The sequence below is a fragment of the Triticum dicoccoides genome, chromosome 7B (assembly GCF_002162155.2).
Source record: "Triticum dicoccoides isolate Atlit2015 ecotype Zavitan chromosome 7B, WEW_v2.0, whole genome shotgun sequence".
Lineage (NCBI taxonomy): Eukaryota > Viridiplantae > Streptophyta > Magnoliopsida > Poales > Poaceae > Triticum > Triticum dicoccoides.
The window spans coordinates 103393223-103414959 of record NC_041393.1 but is presented as its reverse complement, the minus strand read 5'-3'; the positions used below and the strand labels follow the sequence as shown (position 1 = coordinate 103414959).

Here is a 21737-nt window from a genome sequence, read left to right as displayed (position 1 = left end):
ATAGAATATGAACCTGAAGATAGAATATTATCTAGCAGAGTTAGAAATCGAGAAAATAGACTAAATAAGTTAGAGGCAGAACTAGAAGATCTAAAATCTAACTTAGAAAACAAAGCAAATACAGAAGAAGAGAACATTATAGTTGAAGGCACTGAAATGAAAGAGCAAATGATAACAGTAAGAGATAAAAATGGAGATAGATTAATTCAATTAAGAGATGCCATAACCAACTTTGGAAATAAATATATAGTGAGGTTGCCATTTAAAGAAGTTCTAGGAATAAGGATTCCGGTTAGAATAGTATTAAAACCAAATATTTCCTATAAGATTTTAGCCTTATTAGATACAAGGTGCACAAAAAATATCATTCATGACAAGTACTTCGTTAAGTGTCCTGAAATAGTAAAAACTATAGGTGATAATAAAGCTGAGGTATCTACAGATATGTCGGTTATAAAGAAAATCCACAACCAGTTAGCATATAACATAGAAACATATATTAACGGTACAAAATATATAATAGACGAAATCACAATTAGAGATTTATCAGTAATAAATGATGACATGATATTAGGATTAAGATTTTTACAACATTCTCTCCAAACCACTATTATACATGAAGAAGGTGTTACATTTGTCCCGTATCAAGATAATGTCCCATACATATCTGAAGTGCGAAAACAAAGAAAGGCTGTACAACTAGCTGAAATATCCAACGCGAAAGATGAATATGATACTACAGCAGAATCCCCTAAAACCTGCAATGAAGAAGATCTTAGTGAAGCTATAAAAGAATATCATATAGAAAATACTTCCACAGAGTGCATAGGACTACAATCATTTGCACCAAATTGGTATAGAGATATAAAGTCCAAAAAGGATATAGACAAGATTGTGCAAAGGTTAGAAGATATACGAATTATAGGAGAAATACCAATGAAACATTGGGACAAGGACTCCATAATTTGTAAGATAAACATCATAAACCCAGATTATATAATCAAATCAGGCCCAATAGAAGCTACACCAAAAGATATAGAGGAATTTAAGATGCATATTGAAGAATTGTTAAAATTAAGAGCAATCAGAGAGAGCAAAAGTCCTCACCGTTCAGCTGCATTTATAGTTAGAAATCATGCTGAAGAAGCTAGGGGTAAGTCTAGGATGGTAATTAATTTTAAAAGACTTAATGATAATACGGTAGATGATGCCTACAATATACCTAATAAACAAGAATGGATAAATAGAATCCAAGGGAGCAAATATTTTTCAAAGTTTGACTTAAAAGCAGGATTCTGGCAAGTAAAGATGGCAGAGGAATCTATTCCTTGGACAGCTTTCACTTGTCCACTAGGCCATTATGAATGGCTAGTAATGACATTGGGTCTAAAGAATGCACCTGCATTACTTCAAAGAAAAATGCAGAACATATTCAATGAGAATCAAGCATTCATATTGGTATACGTAGATGATTTGTTGGTCTTCTCAAAATCATATAAAGAGCATATAGCTCATCTTGAAGTCTTCTTTAGAAAGGTAGAACAAAATGGACTCATACTATCTAAAAAGAAAATGGAAATTTGTAGAGAGAAAATAAATTTCCTTGGTCATGAAATAGGAGAAGGAAAAATATATTTACAAGAACATATTGCAAAGAAAATTTTGCAATTCCCTGATAACATGAGTGATAAAAAGATATTGCAACAATTCTTAGGAATTGTAAATTATGCAAGGAATTATATAGATAACCTAGCAAAGCTTGCTGGACCTTTATATGCTAAATTAAGAAAGAACGGTCAAAGATATTTTAACTCAAAAGATATAAAACTAGTAAGGACCATTAAAGACAAGGTCAAGAATTTGAAACCTTTAGAATTACCATTAGAAGACTATTACTTTATAATTGAAACCGATGCCTCTAAAGTAGGTTGGGGAGCTATATTAAAGCAAAAAACCCAACAAATATTCTCCCAAAACTGAGGAGAAAATATGTAGATATGCTTCAGGAAGTTACAAATTAAAGACAGTAAATAATATGATAGAGAAATTCTTGCGGTAGTTCACGCAATTAATGCTTTTAGATTATATTTAGGATTTAAGGAATTCACAGTACGAACAGACTGTGAAGCAATATGTAGATATTATAATCAGATTAATAGCAAGAAAAGTTCAACTAGAAGATGGGTATTATTCGAAGATACTATAGCAGGGAATGGATATAAAGTAATACTTGAACATATCAAAGGTAAAGATAATAGTTTGCCTGACATATTCTCTCGCTCCTCAATTTTACAGCAATGAAGAAAGGATCACTTCCTGGAGGACATGAAGCATACATATTTGGAGAAACGAATAAGCTCAAAGTATTTGCACTAGGCACTTTCAACTTCAAGCCTAAAAGTCATATCAAAATTAATGACACCCAGAGGTGCATACTGGACAATTTCTGGTTTCAATACACCAATAAAAGAGAAGACCAAGGTTACATGCTAGCAATCCTTAATAGCCTAGCTGAATACTTTAATGAATTAAATCAAGTCACCCCCAAAGGGCCACCAAAGGAGATGCAAAAAGGAAAGACTCTATATATAATATTTGATGGAAATAAGCCAGGAATATATATGAGCTATGAAGATATTGTAAAAGAGAAATTTGAGGCAAGACGGAAGAAAGAAGACTTAACATGAAAAAAATATGATGATTACAATGAGGCCCTAAAATGGGCAAGAGACCTAATTGGGCAAGATTATTATATAGACCCAAAAGCCAAAGAATATATCAAAAGACGAAGAGGCATAAGTAGCAATATAACCACTCTATCACTTTCTAAATATACAAAGGGAGAAGCATCAAGCTCCCAGAAGGCTAAAGAAGAAGAATCCCCTAAATATGAGACATACAAAGAATGCCTTATCAAAGGAGTTGATCCTTTGGACGGAGAGTACATAGAATTGAAGATAGATGAAAAACTTAAAGAAGTTGCAAAGACAATGAAGGCAGAATTGAAGGAAGAAATTTTAAAAGAATTACGATCAGAAATGAACGAAAATTTTGAAGAGCTAAAGAAAGAATATGATCAAAAATACGATTTCACCATTTCTGAGACAGACCATATGGACATTGCCGGGCACGGGCAACCAATTGAATAAAGAGGGAAAACAATAATCAAATATACTCGAATATGAATTGATATGAATATCAATTATTCGGGCGTGGGGGACCTATACCCGAATATTAAAAGAACTCAAAATATTGATAAGGTGTTATCAATAATATGGGCGGGGTAGACCCATAACCAACAAATCATCTACGTATACCAATATGAATGCTTGATTCTCATTGAATATGTTCTGCATTTTTCTTTGAAATAATGCAGGTGCATTCTTTAGACCCAATGGCATTACTAGCCATTCATAATGGCCTAGTGGACAAGTGAAAGTTGTCCAAGGAATAGATTCCTCTGCCATCTTTACTTGCCAGAATCCTACTTTTAAGTCAAACTTTGAAAAATATTTGCTCCCTTGGATTCTATTTATCCATTCTTGTTTATTAGGTATATTGTAGGCATCATCTACCGTATTATCATTAAGTCTTTTAAAATTACCATCCTAGACTTACCCCTAGCTTCTTCAGCATGATTTCTAACTATAAATGCAGCTGAACGGTGAGGACTTTTGCTCTCTCTGATTGCTCTTAATTTTAACAATTCTTTAATATGCATCTTAAATTCCTCTATATCTTTTGGTGTAGCTTCTATTGGGCCTGATTTGATTATATAATCTGGGTTTATGATGTTTATCTTACAAATTATGGAGTTCTTGTCCCAATGTTTCATTGGTATTTCTCCTATAATTTGTATATCTTCTAACCTTTGCACAATCTTGTCTATATCCTTTTTGGACTTTATATCTCTATACCAATTTGGTGCAAATGATTGTAGTCCTATGCACTCTGTGGAAGTATTTTCTATATGATATTCTTCTATAGCTTCACTAAGATCTTCTTCATTGCAGGTTTTAGGGGATTCTGCTGTAGTATCATATTCATCTTTCGCGTTGGATATTTCAGCTAGTTGTACATCCTTTCTTTGTTTTTGCACTTCAGATATGTATGGGACATTATCTTGGTACGGGACAAATGTAACACCTTCTTCATGTATAATAGTGGTTTGGAGAGAATGTTGTAAAAATCTTAATCCTAATATCATGTCATCATTTATTACTGATAAATCTCTAATTGTGATTTTGTCTATTATATATTTTGTACCGTTAATATATGTTTCTATGTTATATGCTAACTGGTTGTGGATTTTCTTTATACCCGACATATCTATAGATACCTCGGCTTTATTATCATCTATAGTTTTTACTATTTCAGGACACTTAACAAAGTACTTGCCATGAATGATATTTTTTGTGCACCCTGTATCTAATAAGGCTAAAATCTTATAGGAAATATTTGGTTTTAATACTATTCTAACCGGAATCCTTATTCCTAGAACTTCTTTAAATGGCAACCTCACTATATATTTATTTCCAAAGTTGGTTATGGCATCTCTTAATTGAATTAATATATCTCCATTTTTATCTCTTACTGTTATCATTTGCTCTTTCATTTCAGTGCCTTCAACTATAATGTTCTCTTCTTCTGTATTTGCTTTGTTTTTTAAGTTAGATTTTAGATCTTCTAGTTCCGCCTCTAACTTATTTAGTCTATTTTATAGATTTCTAACTCTGCTAGATAATATTCTATCTTCAGGTTCATATTCTATTTCTTGTCTCCACCTTTGATTCGTAGATTTTAGGCATGAGTTACAAGCTTGTCTTAAGCATAAACTACATGTATACCTATTCTCTTGGCTGGGGTAATATATGCAAAAGGCACATTTATATTATAATCACCTTTTCCCCTAATCCAATCATGTTCACAATCTACCTGGTTCATCATCTCTACTTTTAATCCTGATAGATCATCTATTAAATCGATTTCATCTTCGCTAGATTCTTCTTCTAGCTCTTCATTTTCTATTTCATCTGTTTCTATAATGGAGTATATTGACTCGTCATCTTTTATTTCATCATCACATACTACTATATTCTCATTAACACTATCTATAATTAATACTCTCTCTTGTTCTTCATATTTACTAGAGTACCTTTTCTGATCTTTATTAGGGCAAGTTTTACTTAAATGATCAGGTGAATTGCATATGAAACATCTACATGTTTTATCATATGATTTTCTAGGATTGTCTCTTCTAACATTTCTTTTATGCAAGAATGGGGCTCTATTATCCGATCTTCGTAAGAAATATCTTTTCCTTGTTCTAAAATTTCTATTATCTCTTTGTGGTTTATAATATTTCTTACTCTTGTGTCTTTCTTTGCCATATGTTAGTGGTATTTGGACGATTTAATTGCAAAAACTATAATCGGATTTCTTCATAGACCTCTGGGCCTGTATACTTGTACATACCTTTCTAAGATGTTTAAACACGAACGTTATAGCTTGAGATATATTTATGTCTATGCCCCCAGTATCTTTCTTATATTCTTCAAATATTATTGATCCTAATGGATCTGGTAACTTATTAAAATGCCTTTCAACCACACCTTTATTGTAGTCTTGCTTAGCTGTGGTAGCATTGTATAAATAATGTTGAGAAAATTCCTTTATACCTTTCCAACTTGTTGAAGTTAATTTTTCTATTTCTCTCAACCTTTCATTTTGCAATGTGGTATGACCCAATTTTGGATCTTCTGCTATGACCATATTTGATATGACATTGGCAAAGTTATTAGGATTACTCCCAGCTCTTTTTAGTTCTTCGTATTGGTCTGGATATGTCTCTACCCATTGTTCCCATAATATTTTTACTGATTCTCCCAAAAATGTTTCAAGATATGTTATCATATCTTCCACCTTATTCCCTATATTATATTGATTTTGTATATATTTTTGGACTATTAATCCTTCCCACACACTAATTATATTTGGCCAATCTACAGGGTCATGGGCTGCTAAATTCAGAATTGCACCATCATTCCTAGAGTTTTGGAACTGCACTACCTTTTCAAAACCTCTTCTTTTAGAACCCATAAATGTATATTGTCCAGGGATATATGTAGGTTCATAATCATCTTTTTCAGGAGGCCACTTTCCAGCAGATCGAGTAGGTCTCTCTCTTTCTCCTTCTCTCTTTACAGATGATTCGCCATAACCTCTTCTTCTTTTATGACCATCTAAATCTACTTCCATGGCTTCCATCGCATTTTCTAAATTATGCAGACTTTCGTCATCTAACGAGTTTATAAAATCATTATTTTGCTCGGAATCAATACAATTTTGATCTTCATATTGATCCCATGGTTCTTCTTCTTTTTCATAACTTTTTAATAATATCTTATTATTGATATCCCATTGATCTTCTTCACTTATGGCTTTCTCTTTATGACTTTCGGCTTTATTCTTAATATCGGTATTTTCTTCGCGATTAATATTATTCTTTGGCACCACTGGGTTACTAATGACTGGTTTTTTATCCTTTATTAATCTTTTTATTCTCGAAATTTCTCTAATAAAGAATAATTCTCTTTCTCTAATTTTAGGCCAATCTGATGTCATTGAATTATTATATTCCCAGTTTATGCGTTTTAATTTTTCTTCCCAATGTTTTAATTCATCTTCTAAGTCTGCCTTTTCCATGAATTCTTTTACTCCTTTATTCCTACTATCACTACTCTCTGCTTCTGACAAAAGAGGTTCTATTTCGTCTACGGCTGCGGATTTATAGTTCAAGAATCTAATGCTACTACTTCCTTCGCTATTTTGGTAGCTTATATAATTTTCTGGCTGCTTCAACTCTTTCTCTTCTATTAATTCGCTTATATTCCATTCCTCTCCTGCTCTCTCTTCAGAACCAATTTTTAGAGGGCTCATAAATTTTATGCCTTTAGATTGCATGCTCTCTATTACGTCATTTACGTTTACTTTGTATCTAGAGCTGCTTTTATTCGTGAGTCTTCCTATGAATTCAATGCTTACTAACAAATTTGTTCCTTTAAAATCTTCATATCCTTTGGTTTGAAACACAAAGCTCATTTTCTCAATAAATTATTTTACAGGCATCATTAAGTCTGGAGCTATATATGTTATTAATCTATTTTCATTCATATCTCCTTCCATGAATCCTAATGATGCTTTGTCTACCGACTCCCATCTTTTATCAAGTAATGTAATTAATACCTTCGTTCCTAATTTCTTTCTTGTCATTCCTTTTACTCCTATAATATACATCCCTTGGTGAATATATTTGTAACCTGAATATTTAAGTTCATTCTCAATATTTTTGCTAACAATTCTTAAATCCACCGGATGCGTTAACACACTTAATTCTACTTCTCTAGATATTCTGTATAATCCGCTTTCACTTTCAAATATGCCCATGTGATATACCTGTTGCGATCTTATTTTTCTTAACGTGTCTCTCTGATATCTTTCTAATACGCGATCCATGTATATAACCTCTTCTAAATTATCTATGTCGTCACTTCTGCATGATATCCTATTCATCATGGTTAGCGGCCTAGAATCTTGCCTTATTAACTGGATGGTCTTGTCTCTTCTAGAGGCTTTTAGATAGTTCCATTTTTCAGAATTAATATTTTTAGAGGATGAGACTATTCCGGATGAAGATAATATCAACTCGTTGTTACCTCGTTTAGTATTTAGCTTTTCCAAAATCTGGGCTAGTAGTTGTAGAATTGTGTTATTCTGCCTTATAATTATTCTGGAATCTTCTTTTGGCGAATCGTGATCTGAAAATCCGACAGAAGGTGTTAAGTATTTTTCTACTTCTTTTAATGCTTGGCAATATTCACTCATTCAAGTTATGATACGACTAGAGTCTTTACTTCTTGTATTAACCTTTTAACTTCAAGTATATCGCATCTTGTTTCAGCACCTGATAATGAATCTTTATTCTTATTTACGACACCACTTAGATTCTTACCAATGGATAAAACTTCTTCTTTAATATAGTCGTTGTTCTTACAAATTATAAGGTTTCTACCTTTCGATTCTTCTGATTTCTGTAGAACTAGATCGATTTTATTATTCGAGTCTGCATATTTTTCTATTAACTTATTGTGTTCTTTTAACAGACTTTCAGATTTTTGGTCTAAATTATCTTGCCTTTTTCCCCAAGTTATATAAAAGTTATGAATGAGGTCGACAATTAAATTTAGTTGGCTATGCATAGTATGCCACGTATGTTCTTCGGAAGGATTTATTCTGCACCGTATGCTAATATTTTCTTTGGTAGAGATCAGTCTACCTATACTAATTTCTAAATTCAAATACTTTAGTCTTTCAATGATTAAAACTCTGGCTGAGATACCAATACATAAATATATTATCAATTAAAATATAAAGTACTTATTAACTTCTTACGTAATTTAAATTTTGTGAAATTATTTAATTAACTAATTCTTAATTATTATGCAGGATCTTTTACGGGTTAGCGAAACCAACGAGACAGCCTATGGGTATGCAGCAGTTGTGTTAATCCTACTCGGTACTCTCCGTATTCATCACTATGTTGCTTTAGAAGCAGCTAAGTTCTTTCACTTGATGTTTATATTACAAATTTATTTGATGAATTCCTACCGTCTTCCCAGGCAGTTCCACCCGAAGGGAACACTTCTCTACGGCCACAAGGTTCTCATTCAAACGCCACACATCGGCTAAATAGAGAACTACCGGCAGAGGTTTCTCCTATAGGATCCCTAGCGTAAGAACTCGTTTCATAAATTCATAATATAAAAACCAAGTAAAACCAGAAACTACTTCATTTTGACAACATAATTTACATATGGATTTCCCTTTCGGGAGACCCCGAAGGGATTACAAAGAGAAAAGGAGGACTACCTTCTGCCTACCTCCACCACTGGATGATACAATGCCTCAAAGGCTTATTAAAAACTGGAGATGGCTACTACCAACTACTACTACTGAGGAGAGTGAGGGAAGTGGTGATCTGGTGCTTGCGATGCTCTGGAGACTGGTGTTGTGTAGACTGTTGTTGTGTGTGTCTCTCCGCGCTCAGTCCTCCTCCTTTTATAGTGCGCGAGGGATGCTGGATGCTCCCCTCTTTTATTCTTCTGCGTCATAGCTGGAGGTCGGGGTATCTCGTAGCTTGACACGCCTTATGCACCGTTGAAGTGCCTCAGTGTTTGCGACATCAAGCCTTGCGTGACTCCGATGCTAGACTGATATTTTTGTCTAGACTGAGAACTTTGTCTAGACTGAGAATTTTGTCCAGACTGGAATATTTGTCTTGACCGCGAATTTTGTCTTGACTGGAACTTTTGTCTTGACTGGAATCTTTGTCTTGACAGATGATTTTGTCCAGACTGAAGCTCTTGTCTTCATTGCAACTCTTGTTCTTGTATGCATCGTGCTATGAGTTATCCATGCACGGTTGAATATTGTCTTCATGCAACTTGGATGAAGGGTCTTGTCTTGAATGAAGACCTTTCCTGATACGGATGTTGCATGGCTGCTTCTTGCATAATTATTCTTGCTACCATTATTATTGTTGTTGTTATTATTATTATTATTATTATTATTATTATTATTATTATTATTATTATTATTATTATTATTATTTTCCAACACACAAATATATTATCAAATAAAATATAAAGTACTTATTAACTTCTTACGTAATCTAAATTTTGTGAAATTATTTAATTAACTAATTCTTAATCAATATGCAGGATCTTTTACGGATTGGCGAAACCAACGAGATAGCCTACGGGTATGCAACAGTTGTGTTAATCCTACTCGGTACTCTCCGTATTCATCACTATGTTGCTTCAGAAGCAGCTAAGTTCTTTCACTTGATGTTTATATTACAAATTTATTTGATGAATTCCTACCGTCTTCCCAGGCAGTTCCACCCGAAGGGAACACTTCTCTACGGCCACAAGGTTCTCATTCAAACGCCACACATCGGCTAAACAGAGAACTACCGACAGAGGTTTCTCCTATAGGATCCCTAGCGTAAGAACTCATTTCGTAAATTCATAATATAAAAACCAAGTGAAACCCGAAACTACTTCACTTCGACAACATAATTTACATACGGATTTCCCTTTCGGGAGACCCCGAAGGGATTACAAAGAGAAAGGAAGACTACCTTCTGCCTACCTCCACCACTGGATGATACAAATGCCTCAAAGGCTTATTACAACAGGAGATGGCTACTACTACTACTGAGGAGAGTGAGAGAAATGGTGCTCTGGTGCTTGCGAGGCTCTGGAGACTGGTGTTGTGTAGACTGCTGTTGTGTGTGTCTCTCCGCGCTCAGTCCTCCCCCTTTTATAGTGCGCGAGGGATGCTGGATGCTCCCCTCTTTTATTCTTCTGCGTCATAGCTGGAGGCCGGGGTATCTCGTAGCTTGACACGCCTTATGCACCGCTGAAGTGCCTCAGTGTTTGCGACATCAAGCCTTGCGTGACTCCGACGCTAGACTGATATTTTTGTCTAGACTAAGAATTTTGTCCAGATTGGAATATTTGTCTTGACCGCGAATTTTGTCTTGACTGGAACTTTTGTCTTGACTGGAATCTTTGTCTTGACAGATGATTTTGTCCAGACTGAAGCTCTTGTCTTCATTGCAACTCTTGTTCTTGTATGCACCGTGCTATGAGTTATCCATGCACGGTTGAATATTGTCTTCATGCAACTTGGATGAAGGGTCTTGTCTTGAATGAAGACCTTTCCTGACACGGATGTTGCATGGTTGCTTCTTGCATAATTATTCTTGCTACCATTATTATTGTTATTATTATTTTTTTTTATTTTTTTATTTTTTTGGGTATGGGTCTACCCCGCCCATATTATTGATAACACCTTATCAATATTTCGAGTTCTTTCAATATTCGGGTATAGGTCCTCCGTGCCCGAATAATTGATATTCATATCAATTCATATTTGAGTATATTTGATTATTGTTTTCCCTCTTTATTCAATTGGTTGCCCGTGCACGGCAATGTCCATATGGTCTGTCTCAGAAATGGTGAAATCGTATTTTTGATCATATTCTTTCTTTAGCTCTTCAAAATTTTCGTTCATTTCTGATCGTAATTCTTTTAAAATTTCTTCCTTCAATTCTGCCTTCATTGTCTTTGCAACTTCTTTATATATATTTTGAGTATATTTCCTCCCCTAGATTGGTGCAGTGGCAGAGCTTGAAAGAAATCTCCGGAGGGGCGAAGCTGTTAAAAAAACTCAAATACAAAAGCATACGAATACAACAAGTTAGATATTGCAAATATGTAGAAACATGCCAAGATTCATGCACCCACGAAAGAACGCGGATCCACGCGTGTGGGCGAGATGCAAACGCCCACGAGGTTAGTAATCCATGGTGACCTAATCCTAAATCAGCCAGCGTGAATAATACAGTTGTGGTCTCCCGATCTTCCTGGGAAACTCGTGGCCCCAACCAATCTCTCCAGAACCTTCTAAACCCACTCCTCCATCCCCTCCCCTAGAAAGCGGCAAAAACACATATTTGACTTGAGGACCAAAAGAATTCACAATCTGAACTCCTTTCGAAAAAATTTCACCGAGCTGACCGTTTCGAGTGGCGCCCGACAGATAGGCGTCACACTATACTGTGCAGCGCCTAGAGCTTAGGCGCCACACATCGGTCCAGCATGGCAGCCCGGGCCCCACTCCTGGTTGTGCAGTGCCTAGCTGAAAGGAGTTGCACAATGTAGTGCAGCGGCTAACCAAAAGGAGTTGCACTATCTTATATTAAAACTGCTGTAACTTTTAATCCGTGCATCCGATGAAAACGTGCCTTATATGAAAGTTGTACATTTTTCTGTGTTCTACGCAATGGTCACATTTTCATCTATGTTAGGATCAATTTGTTTGATGAAAGCCCTGTTGCAAAAGTGCATCATAATATAACTGACAGAATCTGTTAAAATTTACAAACTTGGCATGATGATAGCCATTCACCTATAGCTCTCACGCGTTTTCAACCTACATGAGTTTTGCACTGTATAATGTGTACTTTCATGCCATGCCTATGCTTGCCATGTTAATCATCCTTAACATGTTCATTTCTTGGATCTAAGTGACTAACATGATATAAGTGAACTTCTGTTACAGAAAGTTACATCTTGTAAGATCCATAGTAATTAATCCTAACATCATATGAATATGATCTAACCCGCCGTGAAGCCACGTGCCCCCCTCTCAAAGCTCCCAAATGCGGCGCGGCCGAAGAAGTGCAAGGCATCCGCGAAGAAGAACAAGGCGTCGGACGGCTCCGGCTCTTCGAATCCGTCGAGGAAGAAGCTTGCAGGGTGTGTGACGGGTGCGGAAGCTACCGAAGCGCCGACGAGCTCACTTGTTGAGCCGGCAGCCGACGCGCACAAGGTGTTCGAGGAAATGCCCCAAAGTAATAAAATTTCGCCAACTTTTTATTGTTGTGATATTTTGAATGCACACGTATAGATAGCTTATTTGCTTCATTGTATATACTTTGTAGCTTCAACGATGAGGCATATATGTCAACTATGGGTGTTGGCTCCAACAATTCGCATTGGTCTCAAATCAATGACATGCATTTCGATGACCATGAGTTCGAGGTGGACGAGGATGGTGAGGGCATTGTCGACGCACCGAAAGGAAGAGGAGGCAACTACACCAACGAAGAAGACGTCTTACTATGCAATACTTGGTTGCAAGGGTCGAAGGATCCATCCGTTGGAGGTGATCAAAGTAGAGATGCTTATTGGAACCGGATGGAGGAGCACTTTGATCTACACAACAAGAGTAGAATCGACCGCTCCGACCGATATCTTCGCTCCGTCGACAATCAACAAAGATTGTCAGAAGTGGGCGGCCGCACAAAAGGCGGTTGACAAGTTGAACCCAAGTGGCAGAACTTTGCATTTTATCAGCACGGTCGTGGCTTGGTGACATCCAGTGACTTGGTGAAATTAACGTGTCAATCTGGCAGAACATTGCCTTAGTTACTTTAGTATCTCAAAACATAGTGATGCAAATATTTAGTGGGTATGAAAATGACATAGACTTAAGGTAGACATAAGATTTTCCAACTTTCATAGTTAGATCATATTCATATGATGTCAGTATTAATTACTATGAATCTTACAAAATGTAACTTTCTGTAACAGAAGTTCACTTATATCATGTTAGTCACTTAGATCCAAGAAATGATCATGTTAAGGATGATTAACATGGCAAGCATAGGCATGGCGTGAAAGTACACATTATGCAGTGCAAAACTCATGTAGGCTGAAAACGTGTCAGAGCTATAGGTGAATGGCTATCATCATGCCAAGTTTGTAAATTTTAACAGATTCTGTCAGTTATATTATGATGCACTTTTGCAATAAGGTTTTCATCAAGCAAATTGATCCTAACATAGATGAAAATGCCACCATTGCGTAGAACACGGAAAAATATACAACTTTCATATAAGGCACTTTTTCATCGGATGCACGGATTAAAAGTTACAATAGTTTTAATATAAGGTAGTGCAACTCCTTTCGGTTAGGCGCTGCACTACATTGTGCAACTCCTTTCAGCTAGGCGCTGCACAACCAGGAGTGGGGCCCGGGCTGCCATGTTGGACAGGCGTGTGGCGCCTAAGCTCCTGACGCTGCACAGTATAGTGTGGCGCCTATCTGTCGGGCGCCACTCGAAATGGTCAGCTCGGTGCAATTTTTTCGAAAGGAGTTTAGATTGTGAATTCTTTTTGTCCTTAGGTCAAATATGTGTTTTTTGCCCAAAAAAGCCCTCTTCCGTATTGGCTCCTACATATTCTACGAAGATCTTTATCGGTCAAACTGCATAACAAGATACATTGTTCCCTTTGTCATCCGTATGTTACTTGCCCGAGATTCGATCGTCGGTATCTTAATACCTAGTTCAATCTTGTTACCGGCAAGTCTCTTTACTCGTTATGCAATGCATCATCCCGCAACTAACTCATTAGTCACATTGCTTACAAGGCTTATAGTGATGTGCATTATCGAGAGGGCCGACAGATACCTCTCCAACAATCGGAGTGACTAATCCTAATCTTGAAATACGTCAACTCAACAAGTACCTTCAGAAACACCTGTAGAGCACCTTTATAATCACCTCGTTACGTTGTGATGTTTGGTAGCACACAAAATGTTCCTTCCATAAACGGGAGTTGCATAATCTCATGGTCATAGAAACATGTATAAGTCATGAAGAAAGCAATAGCAACATACTAAACAATCAATTGCTAAGCTAATAGAACGAGTCAAGTCAATCATTTCGCACCCCCTCCACCAGAATCCAAAATCACAGGAGAGAGGGGAGAGGGAGACCATGGCTTCCGCCGTCGCTTCCAAGGGTGCCGCGCTGCCCAGCTTCCCCAAGAAGCTGCTCGCCGAGCCGTCCGCGTCCGGTGCGCCCGTGGCCTTCTACGCGCCTCGCCCCGCCGCGGTCAGCCCCGCCCGCGGCCCGAACAGCACCCAGGGCAAGGAGCCCCGCTGGTACGACGACGACTCCAGCGACAGCGAGGACGAGGACGCCGACGCCGGCTACCGCCGCCCCGCCCGCGCCCGCGACTTCGTCGTCCCCAGCTTCCCCTCGCAGGGTATGCATGCGTCCTCACCTGTCCCGCCCCCGCCGCGTTCCTTCTCTGCGTTCGCCTTTAGCATCGTGAGGCGAATCGGGGTTCTGATTCAAGTTGAGTTCTGATCACAACAGCTTTTGCCGCTCTTGATTCCGCAGACGTGCTCGACCCGGTAGGCATCCCGGCATGCGTGGACCGTCTGTACGCTCTGATGGAGGACGGTGCCGCCCCGCCCGGCCTCTCCTCCGCGGCAGGGGCGCCGCGGCGGGGGTGGTGGGTGGAGAAGGACGACGACGACGCGGTGTACCTGACGGTGCCGATGCTGGGGCTCGGGAAGTAGCGCGTGAAGGTGTGGGCGGAGCGGAACATCCTGGTGATCAAGGGCGGGGGCGAGAAGGTGCCCCAGAAAGGCGACTACGACCCCGCGATGTCAAGGTACAGCCACCGCATCGAGATGCCCGCTGGCGCGTACAAGATGGACAAGATCAAGGCCGAGATGAAGAACTTCGTGCTGAAGCTGACCGTGCCCAAGGTGAAGGAGGAGGAGCTCAAGGACGTGTTCCAGGTGCGATCGAGTAGGGAGGCGAGCCGAGTAGTCGTAGTGGTAGTAGCACTCATGGAAGACGGATCGAGTCTAGCAGTGGTAGTGGTAGTGCTCATGGAGGATGGCCTGCGCGAGTGTGAGAGACGCCTTGTTGATGTGATCATGTTTCGTGTCTTTCTGCCCTGTTTTGCTTCGTTGATCGTCTTGGATCGTCGTCTCTGATCGACTGGTGGTGAATTTGGTCGCGAACTCTGTTGATGTCCCAAGTTTGGCGTATGATGAACTACTTGATGGTGAAATTGGTCATGAAAATTTGTTGATTTCCTCATGCTTGACGTGATGAACCGATTTTGGTGGTGAAATTGGTGATGAACTTCTTTTTTGAGGATGGTCATGAACTTTGTTGCTTACCTCAAGCTTGCACATGATGAACTGATTTGGTGGTGAAAGTGGTCATGAACTGTGTTGATTTCCTCAAGCTTGCACGTGATGAACTGAACTACTTTGGTGAAATTGGTCATGGAACATAAGATTTACTCCAGCTTGGCTTGATGAACTTATTTGATGGTAAAAATGGCCATGAACTTGGTTGATTCCCTCTAGTCTGACGTGATGAACTGAGTTAGTGGTGAACGGGAGTACTCCCTTTGTAAACTAATATAAGAGCATTTAGATCACTGATCTAAATGCTCTTATATTAGTTTACGGAGGGAGTACTAACTAATGGTTGTTGCTCACTGAAATTTGAGTCTATCCTCTTTGTTATTTTTTGTACGTAGTTGTACTCTTCTTGTGTAAACAGCCATATGAGACGGGCGTTTGTTTATCAGCTCCTTCGTGATTTTCATGGTGACAAACAGAACATGATTGTAACTGTCAAGACACAAGACACAAGAAATTTAGCACATTCTGGTGTGCACTTATTAACAAAGAAATCAGAAACTATGTTAGTGCAATGTTTTCCAGTGCATTGCTGTATAGTTCCTTCCTCCAAGCTCAAACTTTCATTCAGAAATAACCAACTAGTTATTCAGCATGTTTCACCTATTCCTCTTATTCTATTTGTATTGGTTTTACCTACACAAAGAGGCTTACAAATGCAGCTACATCTAAAGCCCTGCACGGCCGTGTTCTGAACATACTCATCCTCATGCTGCCATCGTGTGATGTCAGTTCAACAGAAACCATCTCCAGTGAGATACTACTAGCGTTGAGATGTTTCAACAGAAACTAACCTCTGCTCTTTATTAGTCCTATACTTACAAGAGGTAATAATTATGCCCAAGCTTACAAACTACAGTTACATCTAAACCGCTGTACAGCTGCTCTGAACATCTTCGATTCTTTGATACTCCCTCCGTAAACTAATATAAGAGCGTTTAGATCACTAAAGTAGTGATCTAAACGCTCTTATATTAGTTTACAGAGGGAATACATTGGCAACTTGTTCTGCGGAATGAGAGCCGGGCCGTGTGTGCCAACGAATCGTTGGACTGTAATGTCACCTGAGCAGAAGCTCTAATGCTGTGGAACTTTATCAGTATGCGCCTCCCTATGCTCTATGTACCTGGGATTGCTGACCAGGGGGCAGGGGTGGCGAAGACCGGTTAACTCCATGATCGTGGTTATATGCTGACAATAGAATCGTCATTCGATTGACACAGGCAATCAGGAAGAGGGTTCTCATAAAATGCCTCCTCTGAGCGAAACCTATCGCTGCCCCTTGTGCCTGACACGGGACCTTTCCGTTTCCGAGGAGAACCTTGTCTGAATACAGATGAAGAACAGCATAAGAAACATAAACAGTTAAAAATAGAGCAACAGGTCCTTTGGCTCTCATGCCCAGTTCAGTACCTCTTCTGGTGCATTTCTATTATCCTTTGCGATACCTTTTTGCCTTCATCGAGTAATCCACTGTCAACTTTGTCAAACAAATGAACTAATGCTTTCCTGAGTACAGAAAAAAAAAATGAGACCGAGAAGGGAAGAGTGAGGCAGCAGCTTTATAGACAAGTGCTAGTTGTGGTTACACCTGTCAGGACTGATTGTTTTCCTGTGGCCATGAAAACGCCGATGACCGGCAACAGCCCGTGCCATGTTCCCAGAAAATGATGGAATAAAGACATCACTTTCCACTGAAACGATGTAATCCAAAGCTGCCATTTGAGAAGCGTATTGGCTGAACGGTCGCAGTTCTTCAGCAGAGGCCAGTTTCTCCTGCAAATGGAGAAGACACAATATGCTGAACAAACAAAAGTCATGTTGTCACACTAGAAAAAACAAAATGGCACTGTTCATACCTTGTTCATCAGAATTGGGAATCGGGATTGCAAATCGACCATATGGGATTCACCTCCATATATCTCCCCTGCAGCTATGTAAACTGGGGTGCTTGATGGATATCCTAGGGCAGAAAGAAACATTCCAACCTCCTTTGGTGTCAGGGGACAATGACCATGTGATCTTTGTCCTAATGGATCAATGTCTTTCACCTTCCAGTATGTTGTGTTTCCTCTGTTAAAATGGGTGAAGAAGTAAGTCACATAATACTATAGAGTTCTAAAACCAAGAAGGTAAAGACAGTGCAATGACTAACACGTCTATTTTAAAGGCCTTGCCTGATCATTGCAAGCTCCTCTGATTCGGTCTCTGACAGACCATACGTACACCCACTAAAAGCAAGCATATCCTTCTCATAGCGTAAATGCAAAGCAATATATGGTCCAAATGATTTCATCCTCTCCACCAATAGCTGCAAATTGGTTGATATTATTTGTCAATACATTTATACGTTAGAAGTTCAAACTATAATGTTATATTTTTCCCGTGATGGACTTTAGAGCAGGATTTACATTGCCTAAAGCTTCGATTGGGGGAGCAAATCTAAGTGCCTGGAAAAAGGTCCGGCAGCGAAGCTTTTGAATATCAGGCGGAAGGAAGTTGTTTGCAAGGCGAGAATCTGATTTAGCAGCTCGAATAACCTGATACAAATCTTTGATCAGAATAACAGTTCCAAATACTTGCATCCAGTAACTACTGCTTACGATTGATTAGTACGCAGCCACAAAAGGGCACTAGTTGTGGAATCCAAACCTGACGGTGCTCCCATAGTGGAGAAATCTCATTCTGATAATAATCTACTCCAGACCAACTCTTGAAGTACCTAACAGATTTTGGTGCTTTCACCAATTCCTTTGGCAACTTTTTCTCAACTTTCACATCGTTTGCCAAATAACGTATAAAGTGTTCTTCATCGAAGACATCTGAAAAGTTGCTGCGTTGAGAAATGAAAAACGGTTCTGTCAGTTTTTGATCAGTTAAGGGAAGGGCTCAGAGCAAAAACAGTCATGCAGTGTTCACCTTTTGTCGAGCCAAAACGATTTCTTATCAAGTTCTGGGATTATCAGTGTAGCCTTGAGTATACGTGCAACTGCTACCATATCACTGATCTGCCATAAGAATAAGAACAAATCAGTGAAAAATTGGAAGTGTGTGGGAGCTTGCATTTAAAGTGAAGCTTCCCATGATTATGATTGATTGGTAAACGCGGACATGTATACACAAGATAGAAGACAAAACAATGAACATATGCTTCATCTTTCCTATATTTGTCAAGTCACATCACACTTTTGTTAAGATCATTCCTAAGAATAGGAAAAAACATCCAACTTGCAAAAGATATGCCGTCTCAATTCAAGCCCGCCTAAACAAAACCAGCAAATTCTGTTAACGCATCAAACTCAAAAGGACTTGCAGGATCGATGTTACTTCTCTTAGGGGATGTGTATGCTCAAAGAGAATGCATTCACTTTTGGTATCACCTAACAAATCAGGCATCTTTTTTATCAAGAATATACAGCTGTCTTGGTTGCCATAAATGAAACGTACAAGATAGTGACTGAAGTGATGGCACAAATATGGGAATACCACCTTCAGATAATCATCTTTTATCATGACAAACAAATTGACTGCGACACATTGGGAAAAGAAATTCAGAAGAGTGCTGAGACAGCACACATCCACCAATTATACCCAGGACTTTATCCTGAGTGCAGTTGAGCCATTCATGTCTCTTCCACCGATAACTCGGTTGGGCAATAAAAACAAAGCAAACAGTTTAGTTTCACAGCCACCATTTCAAGCTTCTGCAGGCATATCGCTAGATGGGGATAAAACACCAAAACACTACCCACAGAAGTCGGGTGTCTACACTAGCACCAGAACCACCAGTACGCATTGAATACAGCACCGAAACACTGCCCACAAAAACTGATGATGAAATGCTACAAAACCGTCAACCCCGATCAAGCACACCACATGCACGCACGCTAGGTTCCAGCTTCCCACCACGTAAGTCAAACATATCTAATGCAAACTGGACCATTATTCCTATGCCACGGCAACTAGGGAATTTTTTTACCAGGACGAACCAATGACTCACCCCGGCGCGCATCTGGTTGAGTCCGCCATTGGTGTGTACGAGCAGGTACCCCCTCGATGCCTCCGGACCTGAAAAAACAGGCCGACCAAAATCAGAACGGCCTACGAGAATGTGCGCCAGACCGGGCGAGATTCTACTGCTAGGTGAAGTGCCAATGCGCGTACGTCTGTACTCGAGCGACGGCGAGACGCAAGGCACGAACCGGCGCGACGGGGCCGGCAGCCACAGCCTCTTCTCCGGCGCGTCTTCGGCCGCGCCGTCCAGCTGTCAAATCTAGAGATTAATCCCCAATGTCACGGGCTCCCATGTAGTAACAGGATAAAATCATAACGGTAAGAGGCGCGCCATCGGCGGGGGGGATCACCTTCCGCGAGTGCGGCGAGGCGAGCTGCGGCGGCGCGAACTCCTGCTCCCAGTGCAGCTCCTCGGCCTCCCGCGGCTGCTGCGGCACAGAGACGGCGGCGGCGGCGATCCGTTAGCACACCCCAGAGAGTTCAATCTGAGGGGAGTAAGGGCACCCCCAAGTCGCACGTACCTTGGCCAGGCGGTAGGGCGAGCCGGCGGAGGCGGACGCGGAGACGTGGAGCGCGACGGCGAGCAGCGCGGCCGCGGCGGTGACGGCGGCGCCGGTCCCGAGGAGGGAGAGCAGCCACCACCTCAGCGCCGCCCGCCGCCCCGCCGACCTCCCCTTGCGCCGCAGCGCCATCTCATCCGCTTCCCCGAAAGCCCCGCCCCGTCTCGTCGCGCTTTGCTTGGCGCCGCAGCGAGGTTCTGTTTTCCGCGCTGCCCGCCCCTGATGGACTGAGGTGGGCCGTCAGGCCAGACCGTGGCGCCCTGGCTTTTTGGTCGCTCCCTGGGAGGCGTTTGCGTGTGGAGCCGACGATGCCGGCCGCGGTAAAACGGGCGCCGGGCGGAGGGAAAGGGGGAGCGCGAGGCGGAGGGGCGGGGGGTTTTGTTGGAGACGGGATGAGACGGGACGGAGAGCGGCGGATGGCAATGGCACTCGCCACCTGCCCTGCCCGTCTTAAACCGCAGCGTGGTTCGTGCCAGGGGCAGGGGAGGGGGGAGGGGAGTGGGCGGGGCGTGTGTACGGACGGGTCGCGGTGGTTTTGCGGCGATTAAACCCGTTCGTTATTTGGTGCTTTTCGGCGTGGTTTCATGGAGGATTTAATTAATTTCGTACTCCAGTAGATGTGGTGCTAAAATTGATGGTAAACTGATCATATCTCCAAATTGTCTTCGTTTGGAGGTGCAAATGTTTTATGTCGGTTTTCCTTGGACCGGTCTTTCTAGAGGGTTAGAGCAACTCTAGCGGATCTAGTAAAACCTCGCCGGGACGCCTTTCCTGGCGGATTTACATGACGGTAAAAAAACCGCCCGGTCCGTAAAATATTTATGGGAGGCCCGTAAACCGCTCTGGATTCCACTATCTATGTTGGCTCCGAGACGTTTTAGGGTTCCCGTCTCATTTTTCCCCTTCCTCCTTCGTCGCATTCTTTCACTCCCGCGACAAATCGAGTGAGCTCCGACGTCGTTTTCCGGCGAGTTGAGCCACCCGGGGCGAGAGGAGATGTCGTGCGCTAGCGGCATGAGGGGCGACAGTGGGGGGGAACGGGGGACGCGGGGGGCTCGGCGGCGAGTCGTCTCGCAAGCGCCGCAACAATGCGGACGCTGGGAGCTCCTCCATCCGCCCATCGGTGGAGGAATGGCGCAAGGAGCAGGTGCGCACGCACGGCACCCGCTCACGCAGCGCCGGAGCACGGACGTGGAGGAACTTCAACTGCCTCGACCGCATATTCTCCACCGCGCTCAAGCGTCGCCGGGAGGAGGAGAAGGCGTGGTTTGAGGCCAAGGAGGTTGTCGTCGCCGGAGATGAAAGCTGCAGCGGGTGGAGGCGTTGTTCAAGGAGTACCAGCTCGCGCAAGTCCTCTCTAGCACCCTCTATTGGAGATATGCCCTAGAGGCAATCATGTATGATGATATCTCCTATGTGTTTATGAATAAAGATAGTCCTTGGACATTATCAATCATGTGTATCAGCAAGTACGTGACTTGTTTGTGGGACTATGCATTGTATGATGACTGTCCTA

At 40.9% G+C, this 21737-nt stretch overlaps 1 protein-coding gene and 1 pseudogene across 2 annotated transcripts; one reads left to right on the top strand and one right to left on the bottom strand.

The window, feature by feature from the left end:
- Window positions 1-14356: 14356 nt before the first annotated feature.
- LOC119335613 lies at window positions 14357-15534 on the top strand (annotated as a pseudogene).
- Window positions 15535-16187: 653 nt separating this feature from the next.
- Window positions 16188-20694, bottom strand: LOC119338630 (O-fucosyltransferase 7-like). Of its 2 annotated transcripts, none has more exons than XM_037610923.1 (12): window positions 20183-20694; window positions 20012-20089; window positions 19812-19911; window positions 19648-19715; window positions 18567-18655; window positions 18300-18480; window positions 18059-18187; window positions 17825-17958; window positions 17507-17720; window positions 17239-17423; window positions 17061-17156; window positions 16188-16973 (listed from the first exon to the last, which is right to left on the bottom strand). In XM_037610923.1, the coding sequence occupies exons 1-12, from the start codon at window positions 20351-20353 to the stop codon at window positions 16832-16834; spliced, it is 1587 nt and encodes a 528-aa protein (XP_037466820.1). In that variant the 5' UTR covers window positions 20354-20694; the 3' UTR covers window positions 16188-16831. The 2 variants fall into 2 exon arrangements, with proteins under 2 accessions (XP_037466820.1, XP_037466822.1); XM_037610925.1 differs by having other exon boundaries at window positions 20012-20086.
- Between the last annotated feature and the right edge of the window lie 1043 nt (window positions 20695-21737).

Excerpts from the sequence above, each read along its gene's own strand:
- LOC119338630 (XM_037610923.1), bottom strand. The coding sequence starts at position 20,353 with ATGGCGCTGCGGCGCAAGGGGAGGTCGGCGGGGCGGCGGGCGGCGCTG. Across the intron at positions 18,481-18,566 it reads TCGTTTTGGCTCGACAAAAG|CAACTTTTCAGATGTCTTCG; the intron begins GTGAACACTGCA and ends TTCTCAACGCAG. Across the intron at positions 17,157-17,238 it reads AAAACAATCAGTCCTGACAG|GAAAGCATTAGTTCATTTGT; the intron begins GTGTAACCACAA and ends TTCTGTACTCAG.